We start from the raw sequence: 23,865 nt of genomic DNA, 5'->3' as shown, positions 1-23,865 counted from the left end.
AATAAATTATGCAAGAAACAAGGTGTTCTATAGCTCAAAGATAAACAAAAGTTTAAACTGGGCCTGGTGACACATGCTGGTAATCCCACAGACTTGGGAGGCTGATCCTAGAGAATCACAAGTTTGAAGTCAGCCTGGAAAACTCAGGGAGACCCTGTCTCAAAATAAAAAATTAAAAGGGCTGAGGATGTGCTTCAGTGGTAAAGCACTGCTGGACTCAAACTCTAGTATTAAAAAAGAAGAACAAGGTGAAGAAGATTTAGCAACTATGCTTCAGAGGGGCAGATTTCAGATTTCAGTGACAGGAACTTCTATGTATGAAAGGAAAGGGCCTTGAGAATAAAAAGTGGAGACTATAGGTGACAGTCCCATCAAAGTCATTGTTATAACAGTAAAACATATACACATACATAAATATGCAATTATATTTAATATTATGCATGATTCATAGTATTCAATCAACTTAGTTAAATTCTGGGACAATTCCTCCAACAGAAGTGTATGTGTAGTTACAGAAGAACAAGATGGAGAGATAGTTGCTCAGCAGCATAAAAATAAAATAAAATAAATAGATGGCCATTCAGCTGGTCATTTTGGGCCTTGCTCCTGATTGTGCCCCTAACATCTATTGAGGTACTTAACACAAAGTAGGTTCTCATTGAATGCTTGCAGAGTGAATGAAGTCAGAGAGAGAACAAACGCTTATTTAATACCACCTGCCAGGCAATAAGTCACCGGTTTCATTGTTCTTGCATTTAACCTCTGACAATAATTCTGCAGGTAAACATTATGTGTTGTTTTTCAGATGAAGAAACTAATGACCAAGAAGAAAACTGCCAAGGTCATTCAGGTTGCCAGAAAAGGAGTTGTGACTTTGAACATGTCCACACTAGTTTCCCTCATTGGTAAATATATAATGCTTTTTGCCCATAAAAAATATATATCTTATATTGATTTTTGTATTCTTTGGTAACATCCTTTTTAGTTATTTTTTTAGTGTATTTGAAACACTTCCATGCTAACCCAAATGAAGGAAAGCCAATATTTCATAGTGGTTAAGCACACTGATAAGAAGAGCCAGATTTCATGAGCTCAACTTCCAGCTTTACTTTTTTTTTTTTTTTTTTAATATTTTTTAGTTGTCAATGGACCTTTATTTTATTTATTTGTATGTGGTGCTGAGAATCAAACCCAGTACCTCACACATGCTGGGCAAGAGTTCTACCACTGAGCCACAACTCCAGCCCCCTTCCAGCTTTACTTTTTACCATAAATGTGATCTTAGTCAAATTTGAACCTGTCTTCACCTCTACTTTCTGGAAATCAGTATGATAATGTTAATTTCCTATCTCATAGGGTTATTATAAAGATTAAATGAATTAACATCCCCAGCCCTTTTATTTTATTTTTATTTGAGACAATGTCTTGCTAAGTTGCTAAGGGTCTTGATAAATTACTAAGGCTGACCTTGAATTGGTGATCCTCCTGTCTCAGCCTCCCAAGACACTGGGAATACAAGCACAGGCCATAATGCCTATATACTTTTAAAATTTTATGAAATACTGCCAAATGGACCTAAAAATGATAAGCCAGCTATTTTTAACATTACTTTATCTATTTGTTGAGTCAATTTACCACACTTTACAAACTTATCAAACTTTACATTTTCCTATGATAGACATTCAGCTTCCTCTGATTTTGCTAATAAAAATAAGCTCCAATGAATCTAGAAATGTCTTTCTCATTCCCTTAATGCTTCTTGAAGTTACAAATTCACTTCTTTTCATCTTTTCTGCAAAGAGATAAGTCTACTTGAGTTAGCCACATGAAAGTTACCAGTGACATTGATGATGGGACCATTTGGGGACATATAGAGGTAGAGAGGTCCTTATAGAACCCAGACTGGACAGGACAAAGAGTGGAAAATTAAAAAATGGAGACATAAAAGTAGAAAATTAGCTCAAGAGATTTGGTTTTGAAAAGATTTAGGGGACAAGCTGAGGGACAAGTGGAATCAGGAAGTTTTTTTTGTTTTTTCCTTTTTTTTTAGAGATAAGAGTGACTCTTTATTTTTAATCTACCAATCTTCCCCTGCTGGTCCAGCTCCACACATCTTCTCTGGTCTTTGTTCCTATCCCACTCACAGTTCCCAGTGCTTTTCCTGTGCTTCTCTAAATTTGTGAATGGCTGACTCCTTTTTATTATTCATGACTGCTCAATTGTTACTTAATTCAAAAAGTTTTCTCTTTCTTATTCTTCCTTTTTTTTTTTTTTTTTTTTCCATGATAAAGGTTAAACCCAGGGCCTCACACTGGCACTGTATCCCTGAGCTACATCCCCAGTCCTTTTCTTATTTTATGTGAGACAATAAGTTGCTCATTGCTGGTCTGAAACTTACGATTTTCCTGCCTTGCCCTCAGGAGTAGCTGAGATTATAGGTGTGTACCACCATGCCTGGTTTCTCTGACCTTATTTTTTTTTTTCCATCTTTATTCTTTGTGTTTATCTTCTTTATTTTTGTTGTTGTAGTTTTTTTTTTTTTTTTTTTTTTTGATACTAGGGATTGAACCCACAGGCTTTTTACCACTGAGTTATACCTCTAGTCTATGTATTTTTTTTATTTTGAGACAGAGTCTCACTAAATTGCTTAGGGCCTACCTAAATTTCTGAGGCTGGCCCAAAACTCGTGATCCTCCTGCCTCAGCCTCCAGAGTTGCTGGGATCACAGGCGCAGTCCACAATGCCCTGTTACTTGCTGGTTCTTATTTGAGATGATTTATTCATTTATGTGTTCATCACTTATACTTTCTTGGGGAAACAAGATGAAGCTTAAGGGATCATTATGTATTAGAGATATGATATACCTTATATGTGTGTTTTGAATGTTGTTCTGTAAAACTACATGAGAATTTATAACTTGCTCAAGATTTTTGTTTTTCTAAACTAAATTATGTGATTCTGTGAGATTTGACTTTTTATTTGTTTGTCGAAAACTTATCACAGATAGTGTCTGGCATGCAGTAAGCACTAAATACCTTTTTTGGAAAATGCATTAAGTCAGTGAGTGATATCCAGTCTTGGTCATGTTAAAAAATGATAGGTGGGGTGGGGAGATTATACAAACAGTAGAAAGAAATCCTTAGTTGAGGAAATCAGAATCCCCGTCCTAGAACCAAGATTTGAATTCAGATCTCTTTCAAAACCCCATCCCACCACTCCATTTATGGAGCACTGAGTAGATGACTAATCTACTAGTGATCATCTGTGATAGTCTGTGTCTTAGGAGACGCTCAACCTTGAGGGTTTATATTTTTGTTTTTGGTACTGGAGATTAATCTCAGGAGTATTTAATCACAGAGTCATATCCCCAGGCCTTTTTTGAGACTAGGTCTTTGCCAAATTGCTTGAGGGTCTTACTAAATTGCTGAGTTTGTGATCCTAGGGTCTCAGCCTCCTGAGTTGCTGGAATTACTAGCCTGAGCCACCACAACCGGCTGTTTTAGGTCATCTTTGCAGCTTATTATGATTCCAATGTGGAGGACTGATAGGATCATCATCTATCAGGTAGGTGTTTTCTAATTACCATAAAGCGTGACCAGGACATCACTCTCCTTAACTTGTGACCAGAGAGAAGGAGGCGTGTGCCGTAGCCTGGCAGGTTCACTGTCTGCCCAAGTCTTCTCCTCTGCGATAGAGGTTTCAGGTTTCAATTCTCCCAAGACCTCAAGACATCGCAGCTTGTGAGGTGCGGCTGCCGACTCCGCCTCTGCACCCCAATCAAGGCAGCTAGCGAAAGACAATTTCAAACCCAGGGCTGCGCACTTGGCCTGCCCTCGACCGAGGTTGTACCCGGCGGCGGAGACGGCTTCCAGCCTGTGCTAGCTGGGCGAGCTAGGAGGCGGCGATCACAGCTGGGCTGGGACTTCCTTCCTCCACCGCAGGACAACAAAACAACCCAGAGCCGGCACTGAGCTCTTGGCAGCTGTCTGAGCGAGACGCGCAGCGATGGGCTCCCTGCTGAGCAGCGACAGCAGCAAATCCTCGCCAGCCTCTGCCACCCCACGGGCGGTGGAGCGCAAGGGGGACCCCGAACTGCCGGTTACGTCCTTCGACTGCTCCGTGTGCCTTGAGGTGTTGCACCAACCCGTCCGGACCCGCTGTGGACACGTGTAAGTGTCTGGGGAGCTCGGCTTGCACGCCTACCCTCTGGGGAGGACGATGTTGGGGAAGCCGAAGGCATGGTGTGTGTGTGTGTGTGTGTGTGTGTGTGTGTTTTAAAAGAAGCCAGCGCGTTAGAAAACAGCTGCAAGGATAAACCTCAAACCGCTGGGGGCGGGCCACGGGGAAAATGCCTCATCGGAGGGTTGCACAGAATTTCGGTAGGAGAAAACAAACAATCGAGCTACGCAGCACCCTAAAGCTGCCTCCCCCTGAAACCCAGGTGCCTACTCCAAGATAGGGATCCAGGCGCTGGCCAGCGGAGAGCCAGGGCTTGCCAGCTGGTGGAGAACCAGCACACGTCCTGGCACAGAAAGGAAACAAGCGCTGGCCACAAGGCTCTCACAAAGCAGTTTTCCCGCTGGACTTGGTTGAACCGGCTGTAGCTTCTCTCCCCCCACGAGAACTCGAGTGGTTTTGTTTTGCTCTATCTGTGCACGTGCTGCAGAACCCTCACGGAAGCTGGGTGTCTTGAGCAATGGGGGGGTCTGTGAAAACTGCCCTTCCATCGCAACCCCGCGTCCGTTTACACACACACACACACACACACACACACACACACACACCTCAAAGATCTTCAAGTCCAACTGGAGCATCTGAGTGACTTTTCTGAAGTCGTTGGACAACAACGTGGGACATGAGGCTTGAAGTTAGCACCAAACCAGTGATTGTAAGCCATTTAAAACCCAGCCACAAAGTGACAGGAGGCTGCAGATTACCTGCTTCATGCTCTCCTCTCCAAACTGAAAGTATGATTAAAATAACTTTCTTAAAAGCCACGGTACTATTTACTTAAAACTCAGTTGGTGCAAAGCACGGTAGTTTCTAAGAAGGGTTTGAAAGTTCCTATATAAAATCTGCGGGTCTTTAGCTAGAGCTTGAGTAGTAATGTGGTGGAAATTGGATCTGTAATTCGGGTTCACTGTTCACTTAGGAGAACTCCCCTCTTACATGGGTGTGAGTGTGGTTGCTGTTGTTGTGTGTGTACATGATGCACAGATCAGGAGTGAAGCCACTTAATGTCACCTGGTAGATGAAGCACAGGAGCAAAACCTCAGTTGCTTAAATGGGTTTTTGGCTTACCAAGAAAGAAGAAAAGGCATATTAAAAATGCAAACGTACAAAGTGCTTTTGAAAGGATTTAAGTGGTCCTTGAGAAGCAGTTTGCACCATTGCTCATCAGTGAGCCAGGGAGAAAAGTGTGCTGCCCACACATATTTAAGCAGAGTGCTCTGGGCATTATTTTGTGACTGTATTTTCAGGGCCTTTTTTTTTTTTTTTTTTTTTTAGCTTTGAACTTTAAACTCATGGCTTAAATTTACCCCCTTTCTACTTATTGATGTTTCCAGTCATCCAGACATAACTCATTGACACAATATCCAAAGGCCAGTATGAAAGCAAAAAATGCTGTTGTGTAACAGGATAAAGTATGTTGATGAATTCAGGATAATAATAAACTGAAGATAACTACATTAAATTTAATCTTTATTAGCATTAAGACTAAAGTTGTGCCAAAGATGAACCGTGAGTCTTTAGTTCCTTCTGTAAAACTGGAATGGGCATCTGGAGGTTGTTTTTTGAGTTTGGAATTTGGACACTATAATTTATTGTTTACAGTGTTCTGGCTTCTACTAAAGGGTAATATAAATTTGCAAAATGTCAAATTTTTAGTTTAATCTTTTTCTTTGTTAAAGTGAACAGGAAGCCAGGGACTGGAAAAATAGCCATAAAATAGCATAACAAAGGCTGGACAAACTGTCTTCCCTAACTTTACTGTTCTTTGTTTGGACAAATCTATGTCCATTGTTCTGGCTGTGGGCAGAATTTCCATATTCCTCCTTTTGGCAAATTTACTTGGGCTCCTTCCACTTTATAAATGTTAACCAGAGTCCCTTTTACACTGGAGACTGTGTGTTAACACCATTTGTGCACGCTAAATGAATTAATCTTTTCCAATGAATATAGAAAATAAAGAAATGCAAACGCAATCTCTATTTTATTATTCCATATTGAAATTAGATTTCCAAACTTATTGAACTAAGTCTTTTTATTCTGGTTTCTGTTTACAAACCTATTCCAAGTCAAACAATTATAATAATGAAATGATACTCAGAATATGTATAGAGTACTTTATAAATTGTATTGTAACAGTAGAAACCGGGCATTACAGAGCACTAGACTTAATTCAACTCTGCCACTAGCCAGCTATGCAACTACTCACTAAACTGTTGAATCTTTTTGAATATGTTTCTTTTCTTTTTCTTGTACCAGGGATTGAAATCAGAGGTGCTCAATCACTGAATACAATAGTCCATTATTGTATTTAGAGACATGGTCTCATTAAGTTGCTTAGGGCCTCACTAAGTTGCTGAGACTGGCTTTGAATTTATAATCCTCCTGCCTCAGCCTCCCAAGCTTCTGGGATTACAGGTGTGCACCACCATACCCTGCTCTCAGTTGTTTTTTATTTGTAAAGTGAGGTGAACAGTACAATTTTGTAGACATTTAGAATATAAAGAAATTCCGTATTAAAGATGAAGGGCTGGGGCTGTAGCTCAGTGGTAGAACACCAGCTTCTTTTGCACAAGGCCCTAGATTTGATTTCCAGCACAGAAAAAAGAAAGTTCAAAATATGGTTTCTGTTTCCTTCAGTCATTCAATGAGCAAAACACCCATGAACAGTTATTATTTGTTATTTCTGAATTTTTTGCTTTTTGGAAGCAAACTGGGCCACAAAAGATAAATCTATAACATTTCCAAGATGTCTCAGATAGTCTTACTTTTAGCTTTTTTCTTTTTCCTGTAGCAGACTTGAAGAAGCTTTTTTTTTTTTGATATTTTATATTTTTTAATTGGCTTTGTTCATATTACTATATTAGTCATAAAAACATTTGGGGGAAAGGGCTTCTTAACTCTGAATCTTCTATTATCAGAGCTGGGAAAAGAGAGGATAGATAAATTGAAGTTGTATGAATTGAGCTCAAAAGGAATTTGATTTACAGATAAAAGAAATATTCAAAATATTCAATTGCTGTCAGATTGGATATACAGAGAAATATATCAAAGACAACTCCCAGATTTTAAGCCCAGTGATAAAGAGAGGAGGAGAGTTTGACTCAGGAGGAAGTTAATGAACTTACAAATGGGCCTGTTGAAGATACAGTAGTCCCATATGAAAATATCTAAGTGGAAATAGTCCAAAGATCCTGGGAGAATAGGATTAGGGAAAGAACTGGAGAGAGTTATCTGAGTAGAATATAGAGATTGAGAATGAGCCTAAAACGGCTGAGCACTAACTGGGCATTCGGTAAGGTCTAAAGAGCCACATCTCCAGTGAACTCAGTGGATATGACTGCTCTGTGTCACAGAAGGTGACTAATTTTGCTTCAGTGAAACTGTCAAGGATAATTCTGAAGTGCTTTCAGGTATGTGGATTAAAACATTCCATTTGTGGTCAAGTATGAGCAGAAAATCCTGCCCCAAATTGCTGGTTCTCTAAGTAGAGTCTGAGTGTCTTCCTGGTGAGTTCTAGACTGATCTAGAAATATACATCAGTGCTTTCATTCCATTTCATTTCTTTTTTTTTTTTTCTTTATTTCTTCTTCTTCTTTTTTTTGCAGTGCTGGGAATCAAACTTAGGACCTCAAGCATGCTAGGCAAGTGCTCTACCAACCCCACCCAGTGCTTTCATTCTTACAGGAGATGTTTAATCCCAAAGACTTCTTGTTTAACCTGAGATTAAAGATTTTATCCTATTATTTATTATAGACGTTTTTATCTACTTATGTAATATCTGTTAGTGGAGGTTCTCTAGAGAAACACCAATAAGGGTGTACATGTTAGTTTCCTGGCAGTATCATTGAATCTGTTGGAAAAAACTGACAGTAAATTAACAGGAGAAAAGGCACACAGTTTATTAAAGGTCCAAAGGTGCTGGACACTGTGGAGCACACCTGTAATCCCGGAGGCTGAGGCAGAGGGATCGCAAATTCACAGCCAGCCTCAACAATTTAGTGAGGCCCTAAGTAACTCAGCGAGACCGTGTCTCTAAATAAAATATTTGAAAGGGCTGGGGATGAGGCTCAGTGGTTAAGCGTCCCTGGATTCAATCCCTAGTACCAAAAATAATAAATAAATAAATAAATAAAGGCCCAGAGACATCACAGAGTGAACACCCAACAACCCAGTGAGATTCAGAAACTTACACACTTTCTTCATAGGGAAGAGAGAAGGAAGACCTGTAAACATATTTGGAAGAGTATAAAATATTTTTAGAGGAGATGAATGAGCTTAAAGAACAAAGTTTTTCTGGTTTCTGGGTGTGGTGTCAACTCTAGGTTTCTTTTGGGTGGGGGAGGCCGGTACCAGCAATTGAACTCGGGGTCATTCAACCATTGAGCCACATCCTCAGCCCTATTTTTTATTTTATTTAGAGACAGGGTCCCAGTGAGTTGCTTAGCACCTCGCTTTTGCTGAGGCTGGCTTTGAACCCTCCTGTCTCAGCCTCCCCAGCCACCACCCAGCCAACTCTATGGTTCTTTCTAGTGCGTTAATCTAGAGGATCTGGCCTTTAGGTAGATAAGAGGACTTCAGAGAAAGTCCCTCTCTGTTTCAGAAGGAAAAGAGGAGTGGGAAGTCAGACTAGTTTTCAGACTGCTTCTTCAATTCAAAGAACTCAGTATGTCAAAGAATTATACTTTGGGGTATATAGATATTTTTATTCAGATACATATTTTTATAGTCATATGTATTTATATTTATATATTTCATATGTAGTTGAAGCTCAAACTAAGAAATATTTACATATTCTATATTATTACATATATTCATTTATATATAGAGAAAATATATATAAATATATAAGTATAAATAGACACTGATTCCTTAAAATCTTATATATACGTGGGAGAAGGAAAGGAAGGATATTTTTAAGGAACTGGTATATATTATCAAGGGTAATCTCTTACAGTCAACTGATTATAGATGTTAACCCACATCTACAGAATACCTTTAGAGCAACATCCAGGTAAATGTTTGACTAAACAGAGTACTATTATGAAGTTAACACATACGATTGACCATCACATTTATTAAATGAGTTGTGTGTGTGCGTGCACACATGATTATGGTACTGGGGAATTGAACCCAGGGGTATCTACCACTGAGCCATGTCCCCAGCCCTTTTTAAATTTATTTATTTATTTATTGGTACTAGAGATTGAACTCAGAAGTGCTGTACATCACCAGTCCCTTTTATTTTTTATTTTGAGACAGGATCTCTCTGAGTTACTGAGGTTCTTGCTAAGTTGCTGAGCCTGGCCTCAAACTTGAAATACTCCTGCCTCAGCCTCACTAGTAGCTGGAATTACTGATGTGCACCACTTTGTCCAGGTATTAAGTTTTCCAGGGTTAGTAAAATCTGGTTACTAAAAACAAAAATTAGATCATTATTAGTCTTTACCTGAGTACATTTCAGCATGCTACCAGGCAACTTGCTTGTCTGTTAACAATGCACATAACCCTGTGTGGCTGGTAGGAACTTACACACTGTTCTTTAAATTTAAAAATCTTTGTTTAAAGCTGGTGAGTGGTGGTGCACACCTGTAATCCCAGCACTCTGGAGACTGAGACAGGAGCATCTGGAGCTGAACAGTTGCAGATCAGTCTTAGCAACATAGTGAGATCCCATCTCAATAAATAAGTGTTCATCAGCTGGGTACTATGGTGCATGCCTGTAATCTTGGTGGCTTGGGAGGCCAAGGCAGGAGAATTACTAGTTCAAAGCCAGTCTCAGCAAAAAGTGAGACCCTGTCTGTAAATTTAAAAAAAAAGGCCTGGGGATGTGGTTCAGTTGTCAATTGCCCCTGAGTTCAATCCCTGGTACCCTCCAAAAAATAATAATAAGGGTTCATCGAGTTTTATCATTATCACTTTGGTTTGCCATGGGTTATTTAGTTAGATCTGTAATTGTATGGAGTAGATTAATTTATTGATCCAGTAGATGTTCTTCCAGGGAAAATGGACAAAAAATAAGATAATAGTGTTAAGCATGCAGTACACAGTTGGCCCTCCTTATCCACAGATTTTGCATCCTGGGTTTCAAAACAACTGTTATTTCTGAAAATATTCAGAAAAAAATGTTTGTACTGAATACATATGGGCTTTTTTTTTCTTGTCCTCATTCTCTAAACAATATATTATTTGTGTGTAGCATTTTATTGTATTAGGTATTATAATTCATCAAGAGATGATTTCTTTCTTTCTTTTTTTTTTTTTTTTGGTGGTGCTGGGGATTGAACCCAGGGCCTTGTGCATGTGAGGCAAGCACTCTACCAACTGAGCTATATCCCCAGCCCAAGTGATGATTTCTTTATTTTGAGATAGGGTCTCACTATGTTGTCCCTCCTGGCCTCAAAATCATGGTCTTCCTGCCTCATCCTGGAATTTAGTGCTGGAATTATAGGGGTGTGTACCACCACACCTAGTTTAGAGATGATTTAACATATACAGCAGGATGGGCCTACGTTATATGCAAATACCACATAACATTTTATTTATTTATTTATTTTTTGCAGTGCTAGGAATCTAACCCAGGGCCTCATGCATGTTGAGACTACCACTATACCACTGAGCCACATCCCCAGCCTGATGTGCCACTTTCTATGAGGAACTTGAGCATCAGGGAATTTTGTTCCCCAACAGATATGAAGAGATGACTATATATTGATGGATGTTAAGGGTTGGGGAGGAAAAAAAGAAGGAGAAAGAGAAGGCAAAGAAACAAAATGGAAAGTAAATGGGAGAGTTGCAATTTTAGGATATAAAGAAGTGCTTCTCAAATTGTCTACTGTAAAGACTAGGAGCAAGTGGTTCAATTCCCAGCACACACACATACACACAAAAGTGTTTTTTTGTTTTGTTTTTTGTTAATTTCCAGCCCATCACTAATTTTGTAATATAAATACAAGTCTTATAGGAAAGTGAAAATCTAAGCCAGGTGTGATGGTGCATCTATACTCCCAGATACTCACTAGGTTGAGACAAAGGATCACTTGAGTCCAGTAGTTTGAGGCCAGTTGGGGCAACGTATCAAGATTCTGTCTTAAATAAATAAATAAATAAATAAGAAAAATGAAATCTTAAAACACTAAATATATATATATATATATATATATATATATATATATTTTTTTTTTTTTAAGAGAGAGAGAGAGAGAGAGAGAATTTTTTTAATATTTATTTTTTAGTTTTCGGCAGACATAACATCTTTGTCTGTATGTGGTGCTGAGGATCGAACCCGGGCCGCACGCATGCCAGGCAAGCGCGCCACCGCTTGAGCCACATTCCCAGCCCCTATATATATATATATATATATAACAAGCACTCATTTTAAAAATTATTAGGTTCTGGCTCAGGACTGAAATCTCAGAAACTCAAGAGGCTGAGGCAGGATGACCACAAATTTGAGGTCAGCCTCAGCAACTTAGTGAGACCCTTTCTCAAAATAAAAAGAGGATTGGGGATGTTGCTCAGTGCCGCTGGGTTCCATCTCCAATACTAAAAAAAAAAAAAAAAAAAAAAAAAAAAATCAAAAAAACTTTAATAATCTTTAGGTTCAACACAAATAAAATAAAATTACTGTCAGATTGCCAGCTGAGTTTTTAAATAACTCTCTCAATTTCCATACTTAATTAAACATGAATTTTTAAAAAATGGGGCCTCGTTTTGTACAGGCGTGGTCTAGAGGAAGGAAGGAGGTGAGGAAGCTAGTTTGGCTGCAGCTAAGTGAATGAGGGGAGCAGTAGGGTGGAGTGGGGTTGGGGGCATTTATAAAAAGCTGGCCTGTTTCTCTGAATATTTTTTTTTCCTTGACCAAACCACTCGAGTCTATAATTTTAATGTACAGCATGAAGTCTGCGATTTCTCAAAATTCTCATCTGGCAATTAGAAAGAGCTGAATCTGCACTTTCAGTCTTTATCATTAGGAAAGGGACCTCATTCATCCTCTGTCTGTCCACTGGGAAAGTCTGGTGATGGAAATTGACCCAACATAGAATCTGAGTCATAGGAAAAGCTTCAGAGAACACAGAACTACATGGTTGCCCTGGAGACCTCAGCCTGGATCACCTGGGATCTGGTCAACTGGGGAAACTGGCTACACAGGAGATTAGCGTGCACATTAACACCAGGATGAGAACTCCTGTCTCCAGCCACCTGTGTGGCAGTCTCTGAACAAGTGACCTCTGACATCAATCAGTAAAAGGCACCAGCTGGGTCAGAGCCAAAATGCTAAAGCCAGGTCTAGGCCAGGCTACCCTGCCCCTGCTTATGTCACTTCACCCAAGTAAGGGTTTTGAACAGAGATATGGCATGAAATGACTTAATAGAATAGAATAGACTATAGGGAGGTGGCTAGGACCACGAGAGCGAGTTGGAGGCCACTGTCATAATCCAAGTGAGAGACTAGAACCAGATGTGAAGAGTGGATGGGGTGAGAATGGTGGGATTTTAGGAGTATTTAAAGGTGCTGCTACAAGATGAATTTAATGTGGTGTGTCAGGGAAAGTGAGGAAGCAAGATGACATCAAAGTTGGGGACAACCAAGTGGAGACAGTGAGCAGTAGATTGAATCTCTGAGTCTGAAGTTCAGAGGAAGACATGGATTATAGATAAATAAAATCCATGGTCATGGCATATACTTGATCTAATCCATGAGACTGGTTGAATTTATCAAGGACTAGACATGGTTAGTAAAGCATAGATGTCTAAGCCTGCATAGTGGTGCTCACCTGTGTTCAGAGACAGACATGGAAACTACAAAGGACCAGCCAAGAGTTAGGAGGAAATCAGATTGGATTCTGGAGGCCAAGTGAGTGATAAAATATTCAAGAAGGCAAGAAGGATTCACTCTATCTACTGCTGCTTAAAGGTCAAGAAGATGAAGATAAACTTGACCTTTCATTGGATAAGCAACATGGAGACCATTGTCATCTTGAGCAGTTTCGGTGAATAGCGGGCTCTAAAGCCTAACTAGAGTGAATTCATGAGTGCCCAGAGGACAGAATCAGAGACAGGGAATATAGAAAGTCTTTATGAGCTGGGCACCCTGGCACATGCTTGTAATTCCAGCAGCTTGGGAAGCTGAGACAGGAGGATCACGAGTTTAAAGCCAACCTCAGCAAAAGAGAGGTGCTAAGCAACTCAGTGAGACCCTGTCTCTAAATAAAATACAAAATAGGGCTGGGGGTGTGGCTCAGTGGTCAAGTGCCTCTGAGTTCAATCCCTAGTAACCTCCTCCCTCCCCACCCCCCAAAAAAAAAAAAATCCTTTCATGGAGTTGGAAGGTAAAGGGAAGGAGAAAAATTGGGACAATCGCTCAAAATATTTGATCTATGATTTTCCAATAAATGACTTTAAGATGAAACTGCAGCTTAAACATAAAACATCCATGCCCTGATGATAGAACAAAAAAGTGCATAGAACACTTCTTCCTCCCAATGTACTGGGATGTTACTTAAAATTAGATGAGTGAGGTCTTTTCTACTATAGTGATCTAAAAACTCTTCAGAGCCATTGTTCTAATAAAAGAATGCTGCTTTCCACATTGCCACTTCTTAAGATCTGGCAACTTATTGTTTGATGGTTGCTGAATTAGTGAGTGACTCCAAAACAAAAGATGGTTGGTATAATTTGGTGAATGCCCCTTAAGAGGGGACCATCACTCCCCAGGTGTCAGTCACCATATGCCATGTAGTTATGTATGTATTTTAGGCTTGCAGTTTGGGTAATAGTAGTCTTGTGATAGTTTTGAACCTCATCCACCACTCCTATAGGGTTATTCATCTGTGCCTGTAGTGATGAGAATTTCAGAAAGATGTAATTAAGCTGGTCCACAATTTGCCTCCCCTCCCCTCCCCGCGTAGTTAGACTGCTCTGTGTTTACTTAGCAGCATTAGTATTGTCATAGATGAATTAAACATTACTGACCTATTGAATTATGTATGTTCTCACAAACAGAACCTAAATAACGTGGCAGATTGAGTTTTACACAGAGATGCCTCTTAGGTTCTGGTTTCTGGTCCTTAGACCAGCAGCACTGCAGAATTTGGGACTTACATCAGATCTACTGAATAGGAACATGCATTTAAACAAAGATCCCCAGGTGATTTTATCTTCTTTAATGTTTGAGAAACGCAGCTACGTAATCCTATTTCATTTACAGTAAGATGAGGCAGTGTTTGAGGGTTATGAAGAAGCGCTCCTCTAAGATTTTAGGGTAAAGAATAAAATTTAAAATCAATACACAGTGATATGCAGAGATCTGCAGAGGCAAAATTTGGAGATTGAAAGACCAGTTCCCAGGCTGGACTTTGACTATGACCTAGTCAAATATATCAACACATCAGAGGGAATCTGGAGGCCATTCAAGGTCAGGGGGGCTCAGCTCCAAGAATTGCTGCACTTGGGCCTGTCCAGTGTCATCCATTAATGAAAAGGGAGTGAAGTGTTTATTGCCCTAGAATGGAATATTCTAGCCGAGACTTTGTCGCTTTGAATAACAATAACAACTCCCTTTATTGTATTTCCATGTTCATGTTTACCAAGACAGGCCAAGATTTTAATTCAGCTTCACATTAGCATACCCACAGTGAGACAGCTATATATAGAAGATTAGACCTGCCACGGGTTGCCAACAATGTCTTCCAGAACCACATTCGAAATCAGCTCTGGGTCCTTATTTTGCTTTGCTTGCCCTAGACCCCAGGGACTCCGTAATGGCATCCCTTTCCTTTTAAAATCCATTTAGGATTTAGTTTTACCTCATCAGATGGAGCCCATAAATCTACCCAGGATCTTCAGCTGTCTTTTCCTGTTTCCTTCCAATGCTTTACTGACCTCTTGGTTGTAGGGGATTTTTGGCCAACCATTTAATTTAGGGAAACAGAAAAGGGTTCATAAAATAACAAATAGGAATGAGGTAATTAACTTTCCATCTGGTTTCTGAGTTGAGTCATTATCTAGTTCCTCATTGATTTCCTCATGGATAGCTAGCTACAGTTTCACAGGGGTGAGATTCCTGCTGCAAATGAGTGGCAAGGGCCAATAGTACCCTCTGGAAGAGGCACCGACCCATGTGGCTTCCCAGGGATGAGATTCCAGAGTCACACGAGTCTAGTGAGACTAGCTGAGCAAGAGCAGCCAGAAAATTGGCTTTGTGTGAAATCTGATGATTCTGTGAAATCTGATGAACCACCACCACAAACAAGATCAGGAACATTTTGTTTCTTGACTCTAAAAAATTCCCTCCTAGCCTTTGTAGTCGATTCCTTCTACCAACCACCAGCCCCGAAGAACCCCATCTGCTTCTGTCATCCAGTTTTAGAATCTGTGCAGTCAGTAGTCTTTTGTGTTTGACGTCTTTCACTTTGCATAAAAGTATTTTATGTCATTTGATGTTGGAACCCGTTTGCCTATGCTTCCAAATTAAATGCTAAATCTGCCGATTTACTACTGTCAACTGCTACTTTGCTGGCATAAACCACCATCCTCTCTAGAACTGCCTCTTAAAACAGACCTAAAACACCACTCCTTGCTATGCTCTTGTAAATCTGTAATCCATCTTTTTTTTTTTTTTTTTTGCAGAGGGCGGAGTGTACCAAGGATTGAACTCAGGGACACTGCCACTGAGCCACATCCCCAGGCCTTTTTATTTATTTATATCCCCAGCCCTATTGTATTTTATTTACAGACAGGATCTCCCTGAGTTGCTGAGCACCTTGCTGTTGCTGAGGCTGGCTTTGAACTCAAGATCCTCCTGCCTCAGCCTCCCAAGCCACTCGGATTAGGGCGCTTGCCACCACACCAGGCCTCTTTCATTTTATCTTTCTTCCTTCCATCTTTCCTTTTTTTAAAAAAAAATTTTTTTAGGAGGACTGGAGATGAAACTCAGGGTCTTGCACATACTAGGCAAGCACTTTATCACTGAGCTATAGCACCAGCTCTTTTTATTTTTATTTTTTCATTGTTTTAGATTTTATTTTATTTTGCTATTCAAAGTATTGCTAAATTGCCCAGGCTGATCCCAAAGTTGCTATGCTGGTGCCTTAGCCTCCTGAGTAGCTGGGATTACACATGTATATCATCACACCTGGCTTTTAAAATTTTACACCTGTACACTTTTTGTTGTTGTTGTTGTTGTTCAGGGGATTGAACCCAACTCTGCTTTACCAATGAGCTACATCCTCAGCCCTTTTGCTTTTTTTATTTTGAGGAAGGGACTCACTAAGTTGCTCAGGGCCTTGCTAAATTGCTGAGGCTGGACTTCAACTTGTGATCCTCCTGCCTCAGCCTCCTGAGTTGATGGGAATGTAGGCTAGTGTCACTGTGCCTGACTACACCTGTACACTAGGGTGAGGATGTTTAATTCAATTCTCCAGCTCTCATAAGCTGAATTTGATTACTATATTAATTTTAAGGAGAAAAAAATTGTGTGCTTTTTAAAAAAAATTTGTTCTTGTCAGATATACATGACAATAGAGTATATTTTGAGTATATATATACATGGAGTATAACTTCCCATTCTTGTGGTTGTCTATGATGTGGAGTTACAAATAACTGTGTATTCCTATATGAACATAGGGAAGTTATCTCTGATTCATTTTACTATCTTTCTTATTCCCATTTTCCCTTCTTTCCCTTCATTCACCTTTAATCCAATGAATTTCTATTCTCCCCCTGCCCCCCGTATTGTGTGTTAGCATCTGTAGGTGGGGATTGGCTTATCTCAGTAGGATTGTCTCTAGTTCTATCCATTTACCAGCAAATGCCATAATTTCATTCTTCTTTATGGATGAATAATATTCCATTGTGCATATATACCACAATTTTTTTATCCATTCATCTGTTGAAGGGCATCTGGGTTGGTTCCACAGCTTAGCTATTGTGAATTGAGCTGCTTTATATGTTTATAAACATTGATATGGCCACATCACTATAATATGCTAATTTTAAGTTCTCTGGGAACATGCTGAGGAGTGAGATAACTGGATCAAATGATGGTCTATTTCAAGTTTTCTGAGGAAACTCCACACTGCTTTCCAGGGTGGTTGCACAAATTTGCAGTCCCACCAGCAATGTAGGAGTGACTCTTTTCCCCCACATCTTCACCAACATTTATTGTTACTTGTATTCTTGATAATTGCCATTCTGACTAGAGTGAGATGAAATCTCAGTCTAGTTTTAATTTGTATTTCTCTAATTGCTAAAGATGTTGAACTTTTTCACATATATTTGTTGACCCATGGTATTTCTTCTTCCATGAAGTACCTGTTCAGTCTCTTTGCCCATGTATTGATTGGGTTATTTGTTTGTTGGAGTGTTAAGCTTTTTGAATTCTCTCTATATACTGGAAATTAATGCTCTATCTGAGATGAAGGTGGCAATGATTTTTTCTCCCATTCTGTAGGCTCGCTCTTTATGTTCTTGATTGTTTTTAAGGAGAAAATTTTAACCTTGTTTCTACAGTCTTGTTTCTACATGCCGCAAAGGAGGACAGAGCTGCGGGCATTCCATGGCTTTTCATAGCAATATTTTTAAATGGTTTTTATATATACAGAATTAATACCTGTGGTCTCTTCTTAAACTCCATGGCTTTCTGGTTTTGTTTGTTTGTTTGTTTGTTTTGGTATTGGAGATTGAACTCAGGAGCACTCAACCACTGAGCCACATCCCCAGCCCTTTTTTATATTTTATTTAGAGACCAGGTCTCCCTGAGTTGCTTAGTGCCTCACTAAGTTGCTGAGGCTGGCTTTGAACTCTAGATCCTCCTGCCTCAGCCTCGCAAACTGTGGGGATTACAGGCGTGCACCACTGCGCCTGGCTGTTTTCTCCATGTAATAGCTACTTTTATTGAGTGATTATTTGCAACTAAATTTTCATATGATGCAGTAGCATCTATATAATGCACATGTGTGTTTCATCCTACAGATAACACCCTTGTATAGAGGTTAGGGTGTTTATATGAGGAACTCTAAGGAAAAAAAAAGTGACTTGAGGTTACTATTTTGCACAAACATCCCCACTTTCATAAACATCAATAAAATGAGAAAGCCCAGCATCCGTTTACAATTATTATAGGAGAAATGGGTAAAGTGTACAAGTGCCTGCCACAGGGTTGCACTGGTATTCATCTTCTGCTTGGATTGGCCTAAAACTTAAATCAGTTGAGAAAAAAAAGGTGGACACTTGTAGTTGAGAAAACCGAAATGTTATCTGCTTGCTCCTAAATAATTCATGTCAGACTTATAGGTCTTGAATTTGAAATATTAACGTTAAGTTGAAGGGTTGGGGATGTAGCTCAGTGGTAGAACCCTTGCCTAGCATGATGAGGCTCTGGGTTCCATGCCCAGCACTGCCAAAAAACCCCCCAAAAAACAAAAATATATAGATCTCAGTGGTACAGTGTTTGCCTAGCATGCTCAAGGCTCTGGGTTCTATCCTTAGCACCTCAGAAGAAAAAATATATTTGAGTTAACATTTAAACCATTTGTGTGTGTGTGTGTGTGTGTGTGTGTGTGTGTGTGTGTGTTTCCTTTGGTGCTGGGGATTGAACCCAGGGACTTGTGCATGCAAGACAAGCCCTCTACCAGCTGAGCTATATCCTCAGCCCTGTATTAAATACTCTTTAAGAATACATTTTGAGAACCAATTCTTAGAGACCCAGAAATATGCAAGGGCAGACTGTTCCTTAGAGTTTACAATTAGCTAATGTTGAGAGAGGTAAAAGGTAGTAGAGACTCAGGTCTCCTGATTCCTCAAGTATTGACTGCTCTAACTGGGGCAGCCGTTGTGGTGGAATGAATGGTTACTGTTCTTTGGATCAGAAAACCCCAGCTCACCACCAATTGAAGCCAGGTACTTTCTATTTACATGATCTTACAGAAGTAGTTCTGTGTACCTCAGTTTCTTTGTCTATAAATGGAAATTGTGATCTTTCTCAGGGTTTTCTTATGGTTAAGTGAATTAAAGTATATGAATGTGTTAACGTTTTGAAAAGGAGTCAGTGAATCCAGTTTGAAATGACATCAAAATTGTCACCAAACAAGAATTAAAAACAGAAAGAAGAGTAGAAACCTAGGCTGATCTGGGATTCTAGGTAAAGAGCAGGGCAGTCCCATCAATTTGCTGCTGCTGAGACTTTGTGTCACTGTCCAGTACTCAACTTCCAGAAAGGGTTCATGCAGCCTGGCCTGCATCCAGTGCTCACATCTTCAGCAGGCCGCAGTTGGCACCTTGATTAAGGTTCCACTGAGGTTGCATCTAATGGAAGTGGGGTTGCTTCTGCAGCACAAGATGCTATTGGAAGAAAAATAAGACACTATTGGAAGGGAGTGGATGCGGGGTTGACAGAAGCATCAGGATAATTCTAGCACTAAGCAACTTTAAGTATCCCTTGTGTGTTTAAAATAATTTAACAACAGACTCAGAAGAGAGTACTTTTAAGAATCACTAATGGCTAACATAACTGGGAGTTCAAGGAAACCAAAGAGCAAGAAGAGTTTAGAAGCTGTCTGTGCTTGTCCATTACTAAAATTGATCATCAGAACACATTGAAATGTTACCCAAATGCCCATTGGCAATACAATGGGAAAGAAATTTTGTTACATTCACACAACAGTCTTTACCAAATTAGAATGGACAATCTCAAGTACTCACAGCAATATGGATACATCCCTTAATCATAGTATCGAATTGAAGAAGACAGATCTGAAGACTACACATACCAAATGATTCCATTCATACAAGGTAAAAAATAGCAAAAATAAGTTTTGCTGTTAGGATTCAGTGATTATAGCCACAAAGGATCATAAGCAGGAATAGCAAAGCTGTAAGTCTGCAGATTGGTACATTTAATAAATATATTATAACATTTTGTATATTAAAGTATAGATACTGTTTTTATTGTTCTTGTTGTTGTTTGGTACCAGAGTGCTTTACCACTGAGCCACATCCCCAAAGTCTTTTTATTATTTTAAGACAGGGTCTCACTAAGTTGCTTAGGGTCTTGCTAAATTGCTAAGGCTGGCCGTGAACTTGGGATCCTCCTGCCTCAGCCTCCTCAGATACTGGGATTACAGGCTTAGGCCACTGTGCCCTGCTTAATTTTCTTTTTTTTTTTTTTTTAACTCAGTGATTATATGGGAAAGATCAGAATTGTGACTGGAAGGTAGCAAGAGGGGAGATTCTGGGGTGTGGTCATGCTCTACTTGTATGGTTATGAACTCCCAATTTTACCCCAAATACAGATTGCAGAATCACATCGGTTACACATCCACATTTTTACATAATGCCCTATTAGTAACTGTTGTATTCTGCTACCTTTCCTATCCTCTACTTGTATGGGTATGTACTATTGGTGGGTCACATTTCATTGAACTATATAGCTTCAATATGTAAACTTTTCAATATGTATGACATATTAACCTTTTGTATTTGGTGGTGTTGGAGATCAAACTCAAGGCTTTGGGCATGGTAGGTAGAACCCCACCAATGAGCTACACCCTTGAAAAGTTTTAAGTTTTTTTTTTTTTTTTTTGGTTACCGGGGATTGAACTCAGGGGCGCTTGACCACTGAGCCACATTCCCTAAATAAGATACAAAACAGGGTTTTGTATCTTATTTAGAGACACAAGCCCTGTTATGTATCTTATTTAGAGACAGAGTCTCACTGAGTTGCTTAGGGCCTCACTTTTGCTGAGGCTGGCTTTGAACTCCCAATCGTCCTGCCTCAGTCTCCCAAACTGCTGGGATTACTGATGTGCAACACTGCGCTCGGCAAGTTAAAATTTTAATATGTACTAATACTCCCAAATAGATATTAAGTGCTGAATAGTTTAAGAGGTACCTGATCATGCTAATGTATATAACTGTTCTAAAATGCTCATTTCAATTTCATGTACACTTAGCCTTCAACAGCTTCTATAAATAAGTCAGGATTTTCTGTGAATTATATTGAGATTTTATTAGGATACCTCTAAATAAGTCAGAGAATATATTTCTTGACTCAGAGGACATTCCTAAAGTGGTGACTTTGATTAGTTAATTTTCAATATCAAGGAATGACATTAAAATGATTTTCAAAAGAATTATAGTCAGCTAGTGGCACCTGCTTGTAGTCCTTGCTAATTGGGAGGCTAAGGCAGAAGGATTTTTATTTCAAGGCTATCCTTGACAACATAGTGAGACCCTGTCGCAAAAACAAACAAACAAACAAACAAACAAACAAAAAAAAAAACATGCCTGGTATTTTTACTTATTTGACTTGCTGCTATTTTCTTTCTTTCTTTCCTTCTTCTTCTTCTTCTTCTCTTTCTCCTTTTTTTTTTTTTTTTTTTTTTTGGTGCTGGGAATTACACCCAAGTCCTGGCACATACTAGATAAAGTCCTCAACCACTGAGCTACATCCCTCCAACCCTCTGCTGTTTTCTTATCCAATGAACACACAAAAAAAAAAAAAAAAAAAAAAAAAAAACACAGACCAAAGACCAATTTTCCAACAATTTGAGGTAAAGTAAGATTAGGAAAAAGGAAAAACAATAGTTATTTTTTAGTTAGTTTTTAAAAATCACTTATTTTTCAATTTTTAAAATTCATTAAATAATTAATTTGGGTAACAGGGATTGAACCCAGGGATTCTTAACCACTGAGCCATATCTGCAGTCTTTTTTTTATTTTTAATTTTAAGATAGGATCTCATTAAGTTGCTTAGGGCCTCACTAAATTGCTGAGCCTGGCCTTGAACTTATGATCCTCCTGCCTTAGCCTCCCGAGTTGCTAGGATTACAGGTATGTGCTGCCAGCCCCTTTCTTTGAGTTAGTGGGTTTTTTTTTTATTGTTGTTGTTGTTGTTGTTATTGTTTGTTTTTTTGTTTTTGGTATTGGGGATTGAATTTGGGGGCACTCGACCACTGAGTCACATCCCCAGCCCTATTTTATATTTTATTTAGAAATAAGGTCCCAGTGAGTTGCTTAGCACCTTGCTTTTGCTGAGGTTGGCTTTGAGCTTGCAAACTTCTTGCCTTAGCCTCCTGAGGTGCTGGGATTATAGGCTTGCACAACTGCGTCCGGCCTTGAGTTAGTTTTAATGCTCTTTCGCTCACTCTGTATTCTTACTTTTGTTTACATAAATGCAAGTACTTGAGGTGAAAGCATGTGATCTCAAAGAAGTCTCACCAGGAAGGTGAGCCATTCTCTGGGAAGTGTAGGATGCAAGTGGACCTATATTTTTGGGTAGTATGGTTGATAGTGCACATTAAATTACAATTTACACAAACACATGGTGGTGGCTCTTTTATGTCATTCAAGGAAAGTGACATATTCTTGGTTTGTTTTGGGTAGATTCTGCCGTTCCTGTATTGCTACCAGTTTAAAGAACAACAAGTGGACCTGTCCATATTGTCGGGCATATCTTCCTTCAGAAGGAGTTCCAGCAACTGACGTGGCCAAAAGAATGAAATCAGAGTACCAGAATTGCACTGAGTGTGACACCCTGGTATGTGACATGCACATGTTCACGGTTACTGGCTTAGGTGACTGAAAAAATTACCACTTTTCCTGTGCTTTTCTTTTCTTTTCAAATATTTCTTAGTTATAGATGGACACATTGTCTTCATTTTGTTTATTTATTTTTGTGTGGTGCTGAGGATTGAACCCAGTGCCTCACATGTTCGAGGCAGGCGCTCTGCCACTGAACCACAGCCCCAGCCCACCTGTGTTTTTTTTGTGGTTGTTTTGTTTTGGTACCAGAGATTGAACCCCCAGGAGTGATAAACCACTGAGCCACATCCCCAGCTCTTTTTATTTTTTATTTTGAGACAGGGTCTCAGAATGTTGCTTAGGACCTTGATACATTGTTGACTTTGAAGTTGCGATCCTCCTGCCTCAGCCTCCTGAGCTGCTGGGATTACAGGCGAGCGCCACTGTGCCTGATTTTGCCTTTGCTTTTGATCCCATTCTACTCAGCTTTTCTAACTGCTTTATCTCAGCCTTTTTACTGGCATCTCTCCGATTTCATATGTATAGGCAGCAGATGAAACAGACCCCTGTACTATGTTTGCCTAACTTTTCAAAAAAAATTTTTTTTCACCAAAAACTACTGGGGGTTGAATCCAGGGACATTCTACCACTGAACTACATCGCCAGCCCCCCCCCCCCTTTTTTTTTTTTTTTTTTTTGGTGCTTGGGGATTGAACCCAGGGTCTTGCACATGCCAGGCAGGCACTCTACCACTGAGCTATATCCCCATCCTCAGCCTTTTTTTATTTTTCATTTTGAGACAGGGTTTTGCAAAGTTGCCCAGACTTTGACCTTGAATTTGCCATCCTCCAGCCCAACCTCCTGAGTAGCTGGGCATATTTCCACCTATATTATTCCGATCCCTGTAGTCTTTATTGATCAATTCCTCCTGGTTGTAATTTTCCACCTTTGGCACTATACTAGTCTGATCAGATAACACGGAGTCTTGGAGTTCATGTAAAAGATTCTAGATTTTGCTCTAAAGGCAATAGTAAGCCATAGAAAGAATGTGAGCATTTGAATGCCAAAATGGAGCTTATATTTTAAAGATAGTCCTCTAGTATGTGCATAAGG

General features: G+C 39.5%; 1 protein-coding gene and 1 non-coding gene across 2 annotated transcripts in view; one reads left to right on the top strand and one right to left on the bottom strand.

Annotated features, from left to right (window-relative positions):
* The first annotated feature begins 3,868 nt into the window (after window positions 1-3,868).
* Rnf125 (ring finger protein 125) overlaps window positions 3,869-23,865 on the top strand; it is a 36,496-nt gene continuing 16,499 nt past the window's right edge. Inside the window, exons 1-2 of the mRNA XM_026400759.1 lie at window positions 3,869-4,169; window positions 22,615-22,768. Of these exons, the coding sequence (XP_026256544.1) occupies window positions 4,006-4,169; window positions 22,615-22,768 (318 nt within the window). The 5' untranslated portion in view covers window positions 3,869-4,005. The remainder of the gene's footprint in view (window positions 4,170-22,614; window positions 22,769-23,865) is intronic.
* On the bottom strand, window positions 10,497-10,569 carry Trnav-cac (transfer RNA valine (anticodon CAC)). Its single transcript has one exon. It is a non-coding gene; the product is annotated as a tRNA-Val (tRNA).

The sequence above is a fragment of the Urocitellus parryii genome, chromosome 13 (assembly GCF_045843805.1).
Source record: "Urocitellus parryii isolate mUroPar1 chromosome 13, mUroPar1.hap1, whole genome shotgun sequence".
Lineage (NCBI taxonomy): Eukaryota > Metazoa > Chordata > Mammalia > Rodentia > Sciuridae > Urocitellus > Urocitellus parryii.
Note: the sequence above shows the minus strand (reverse complement) of the source record. Positions and strands in the feature narration are given on the sequence as shown.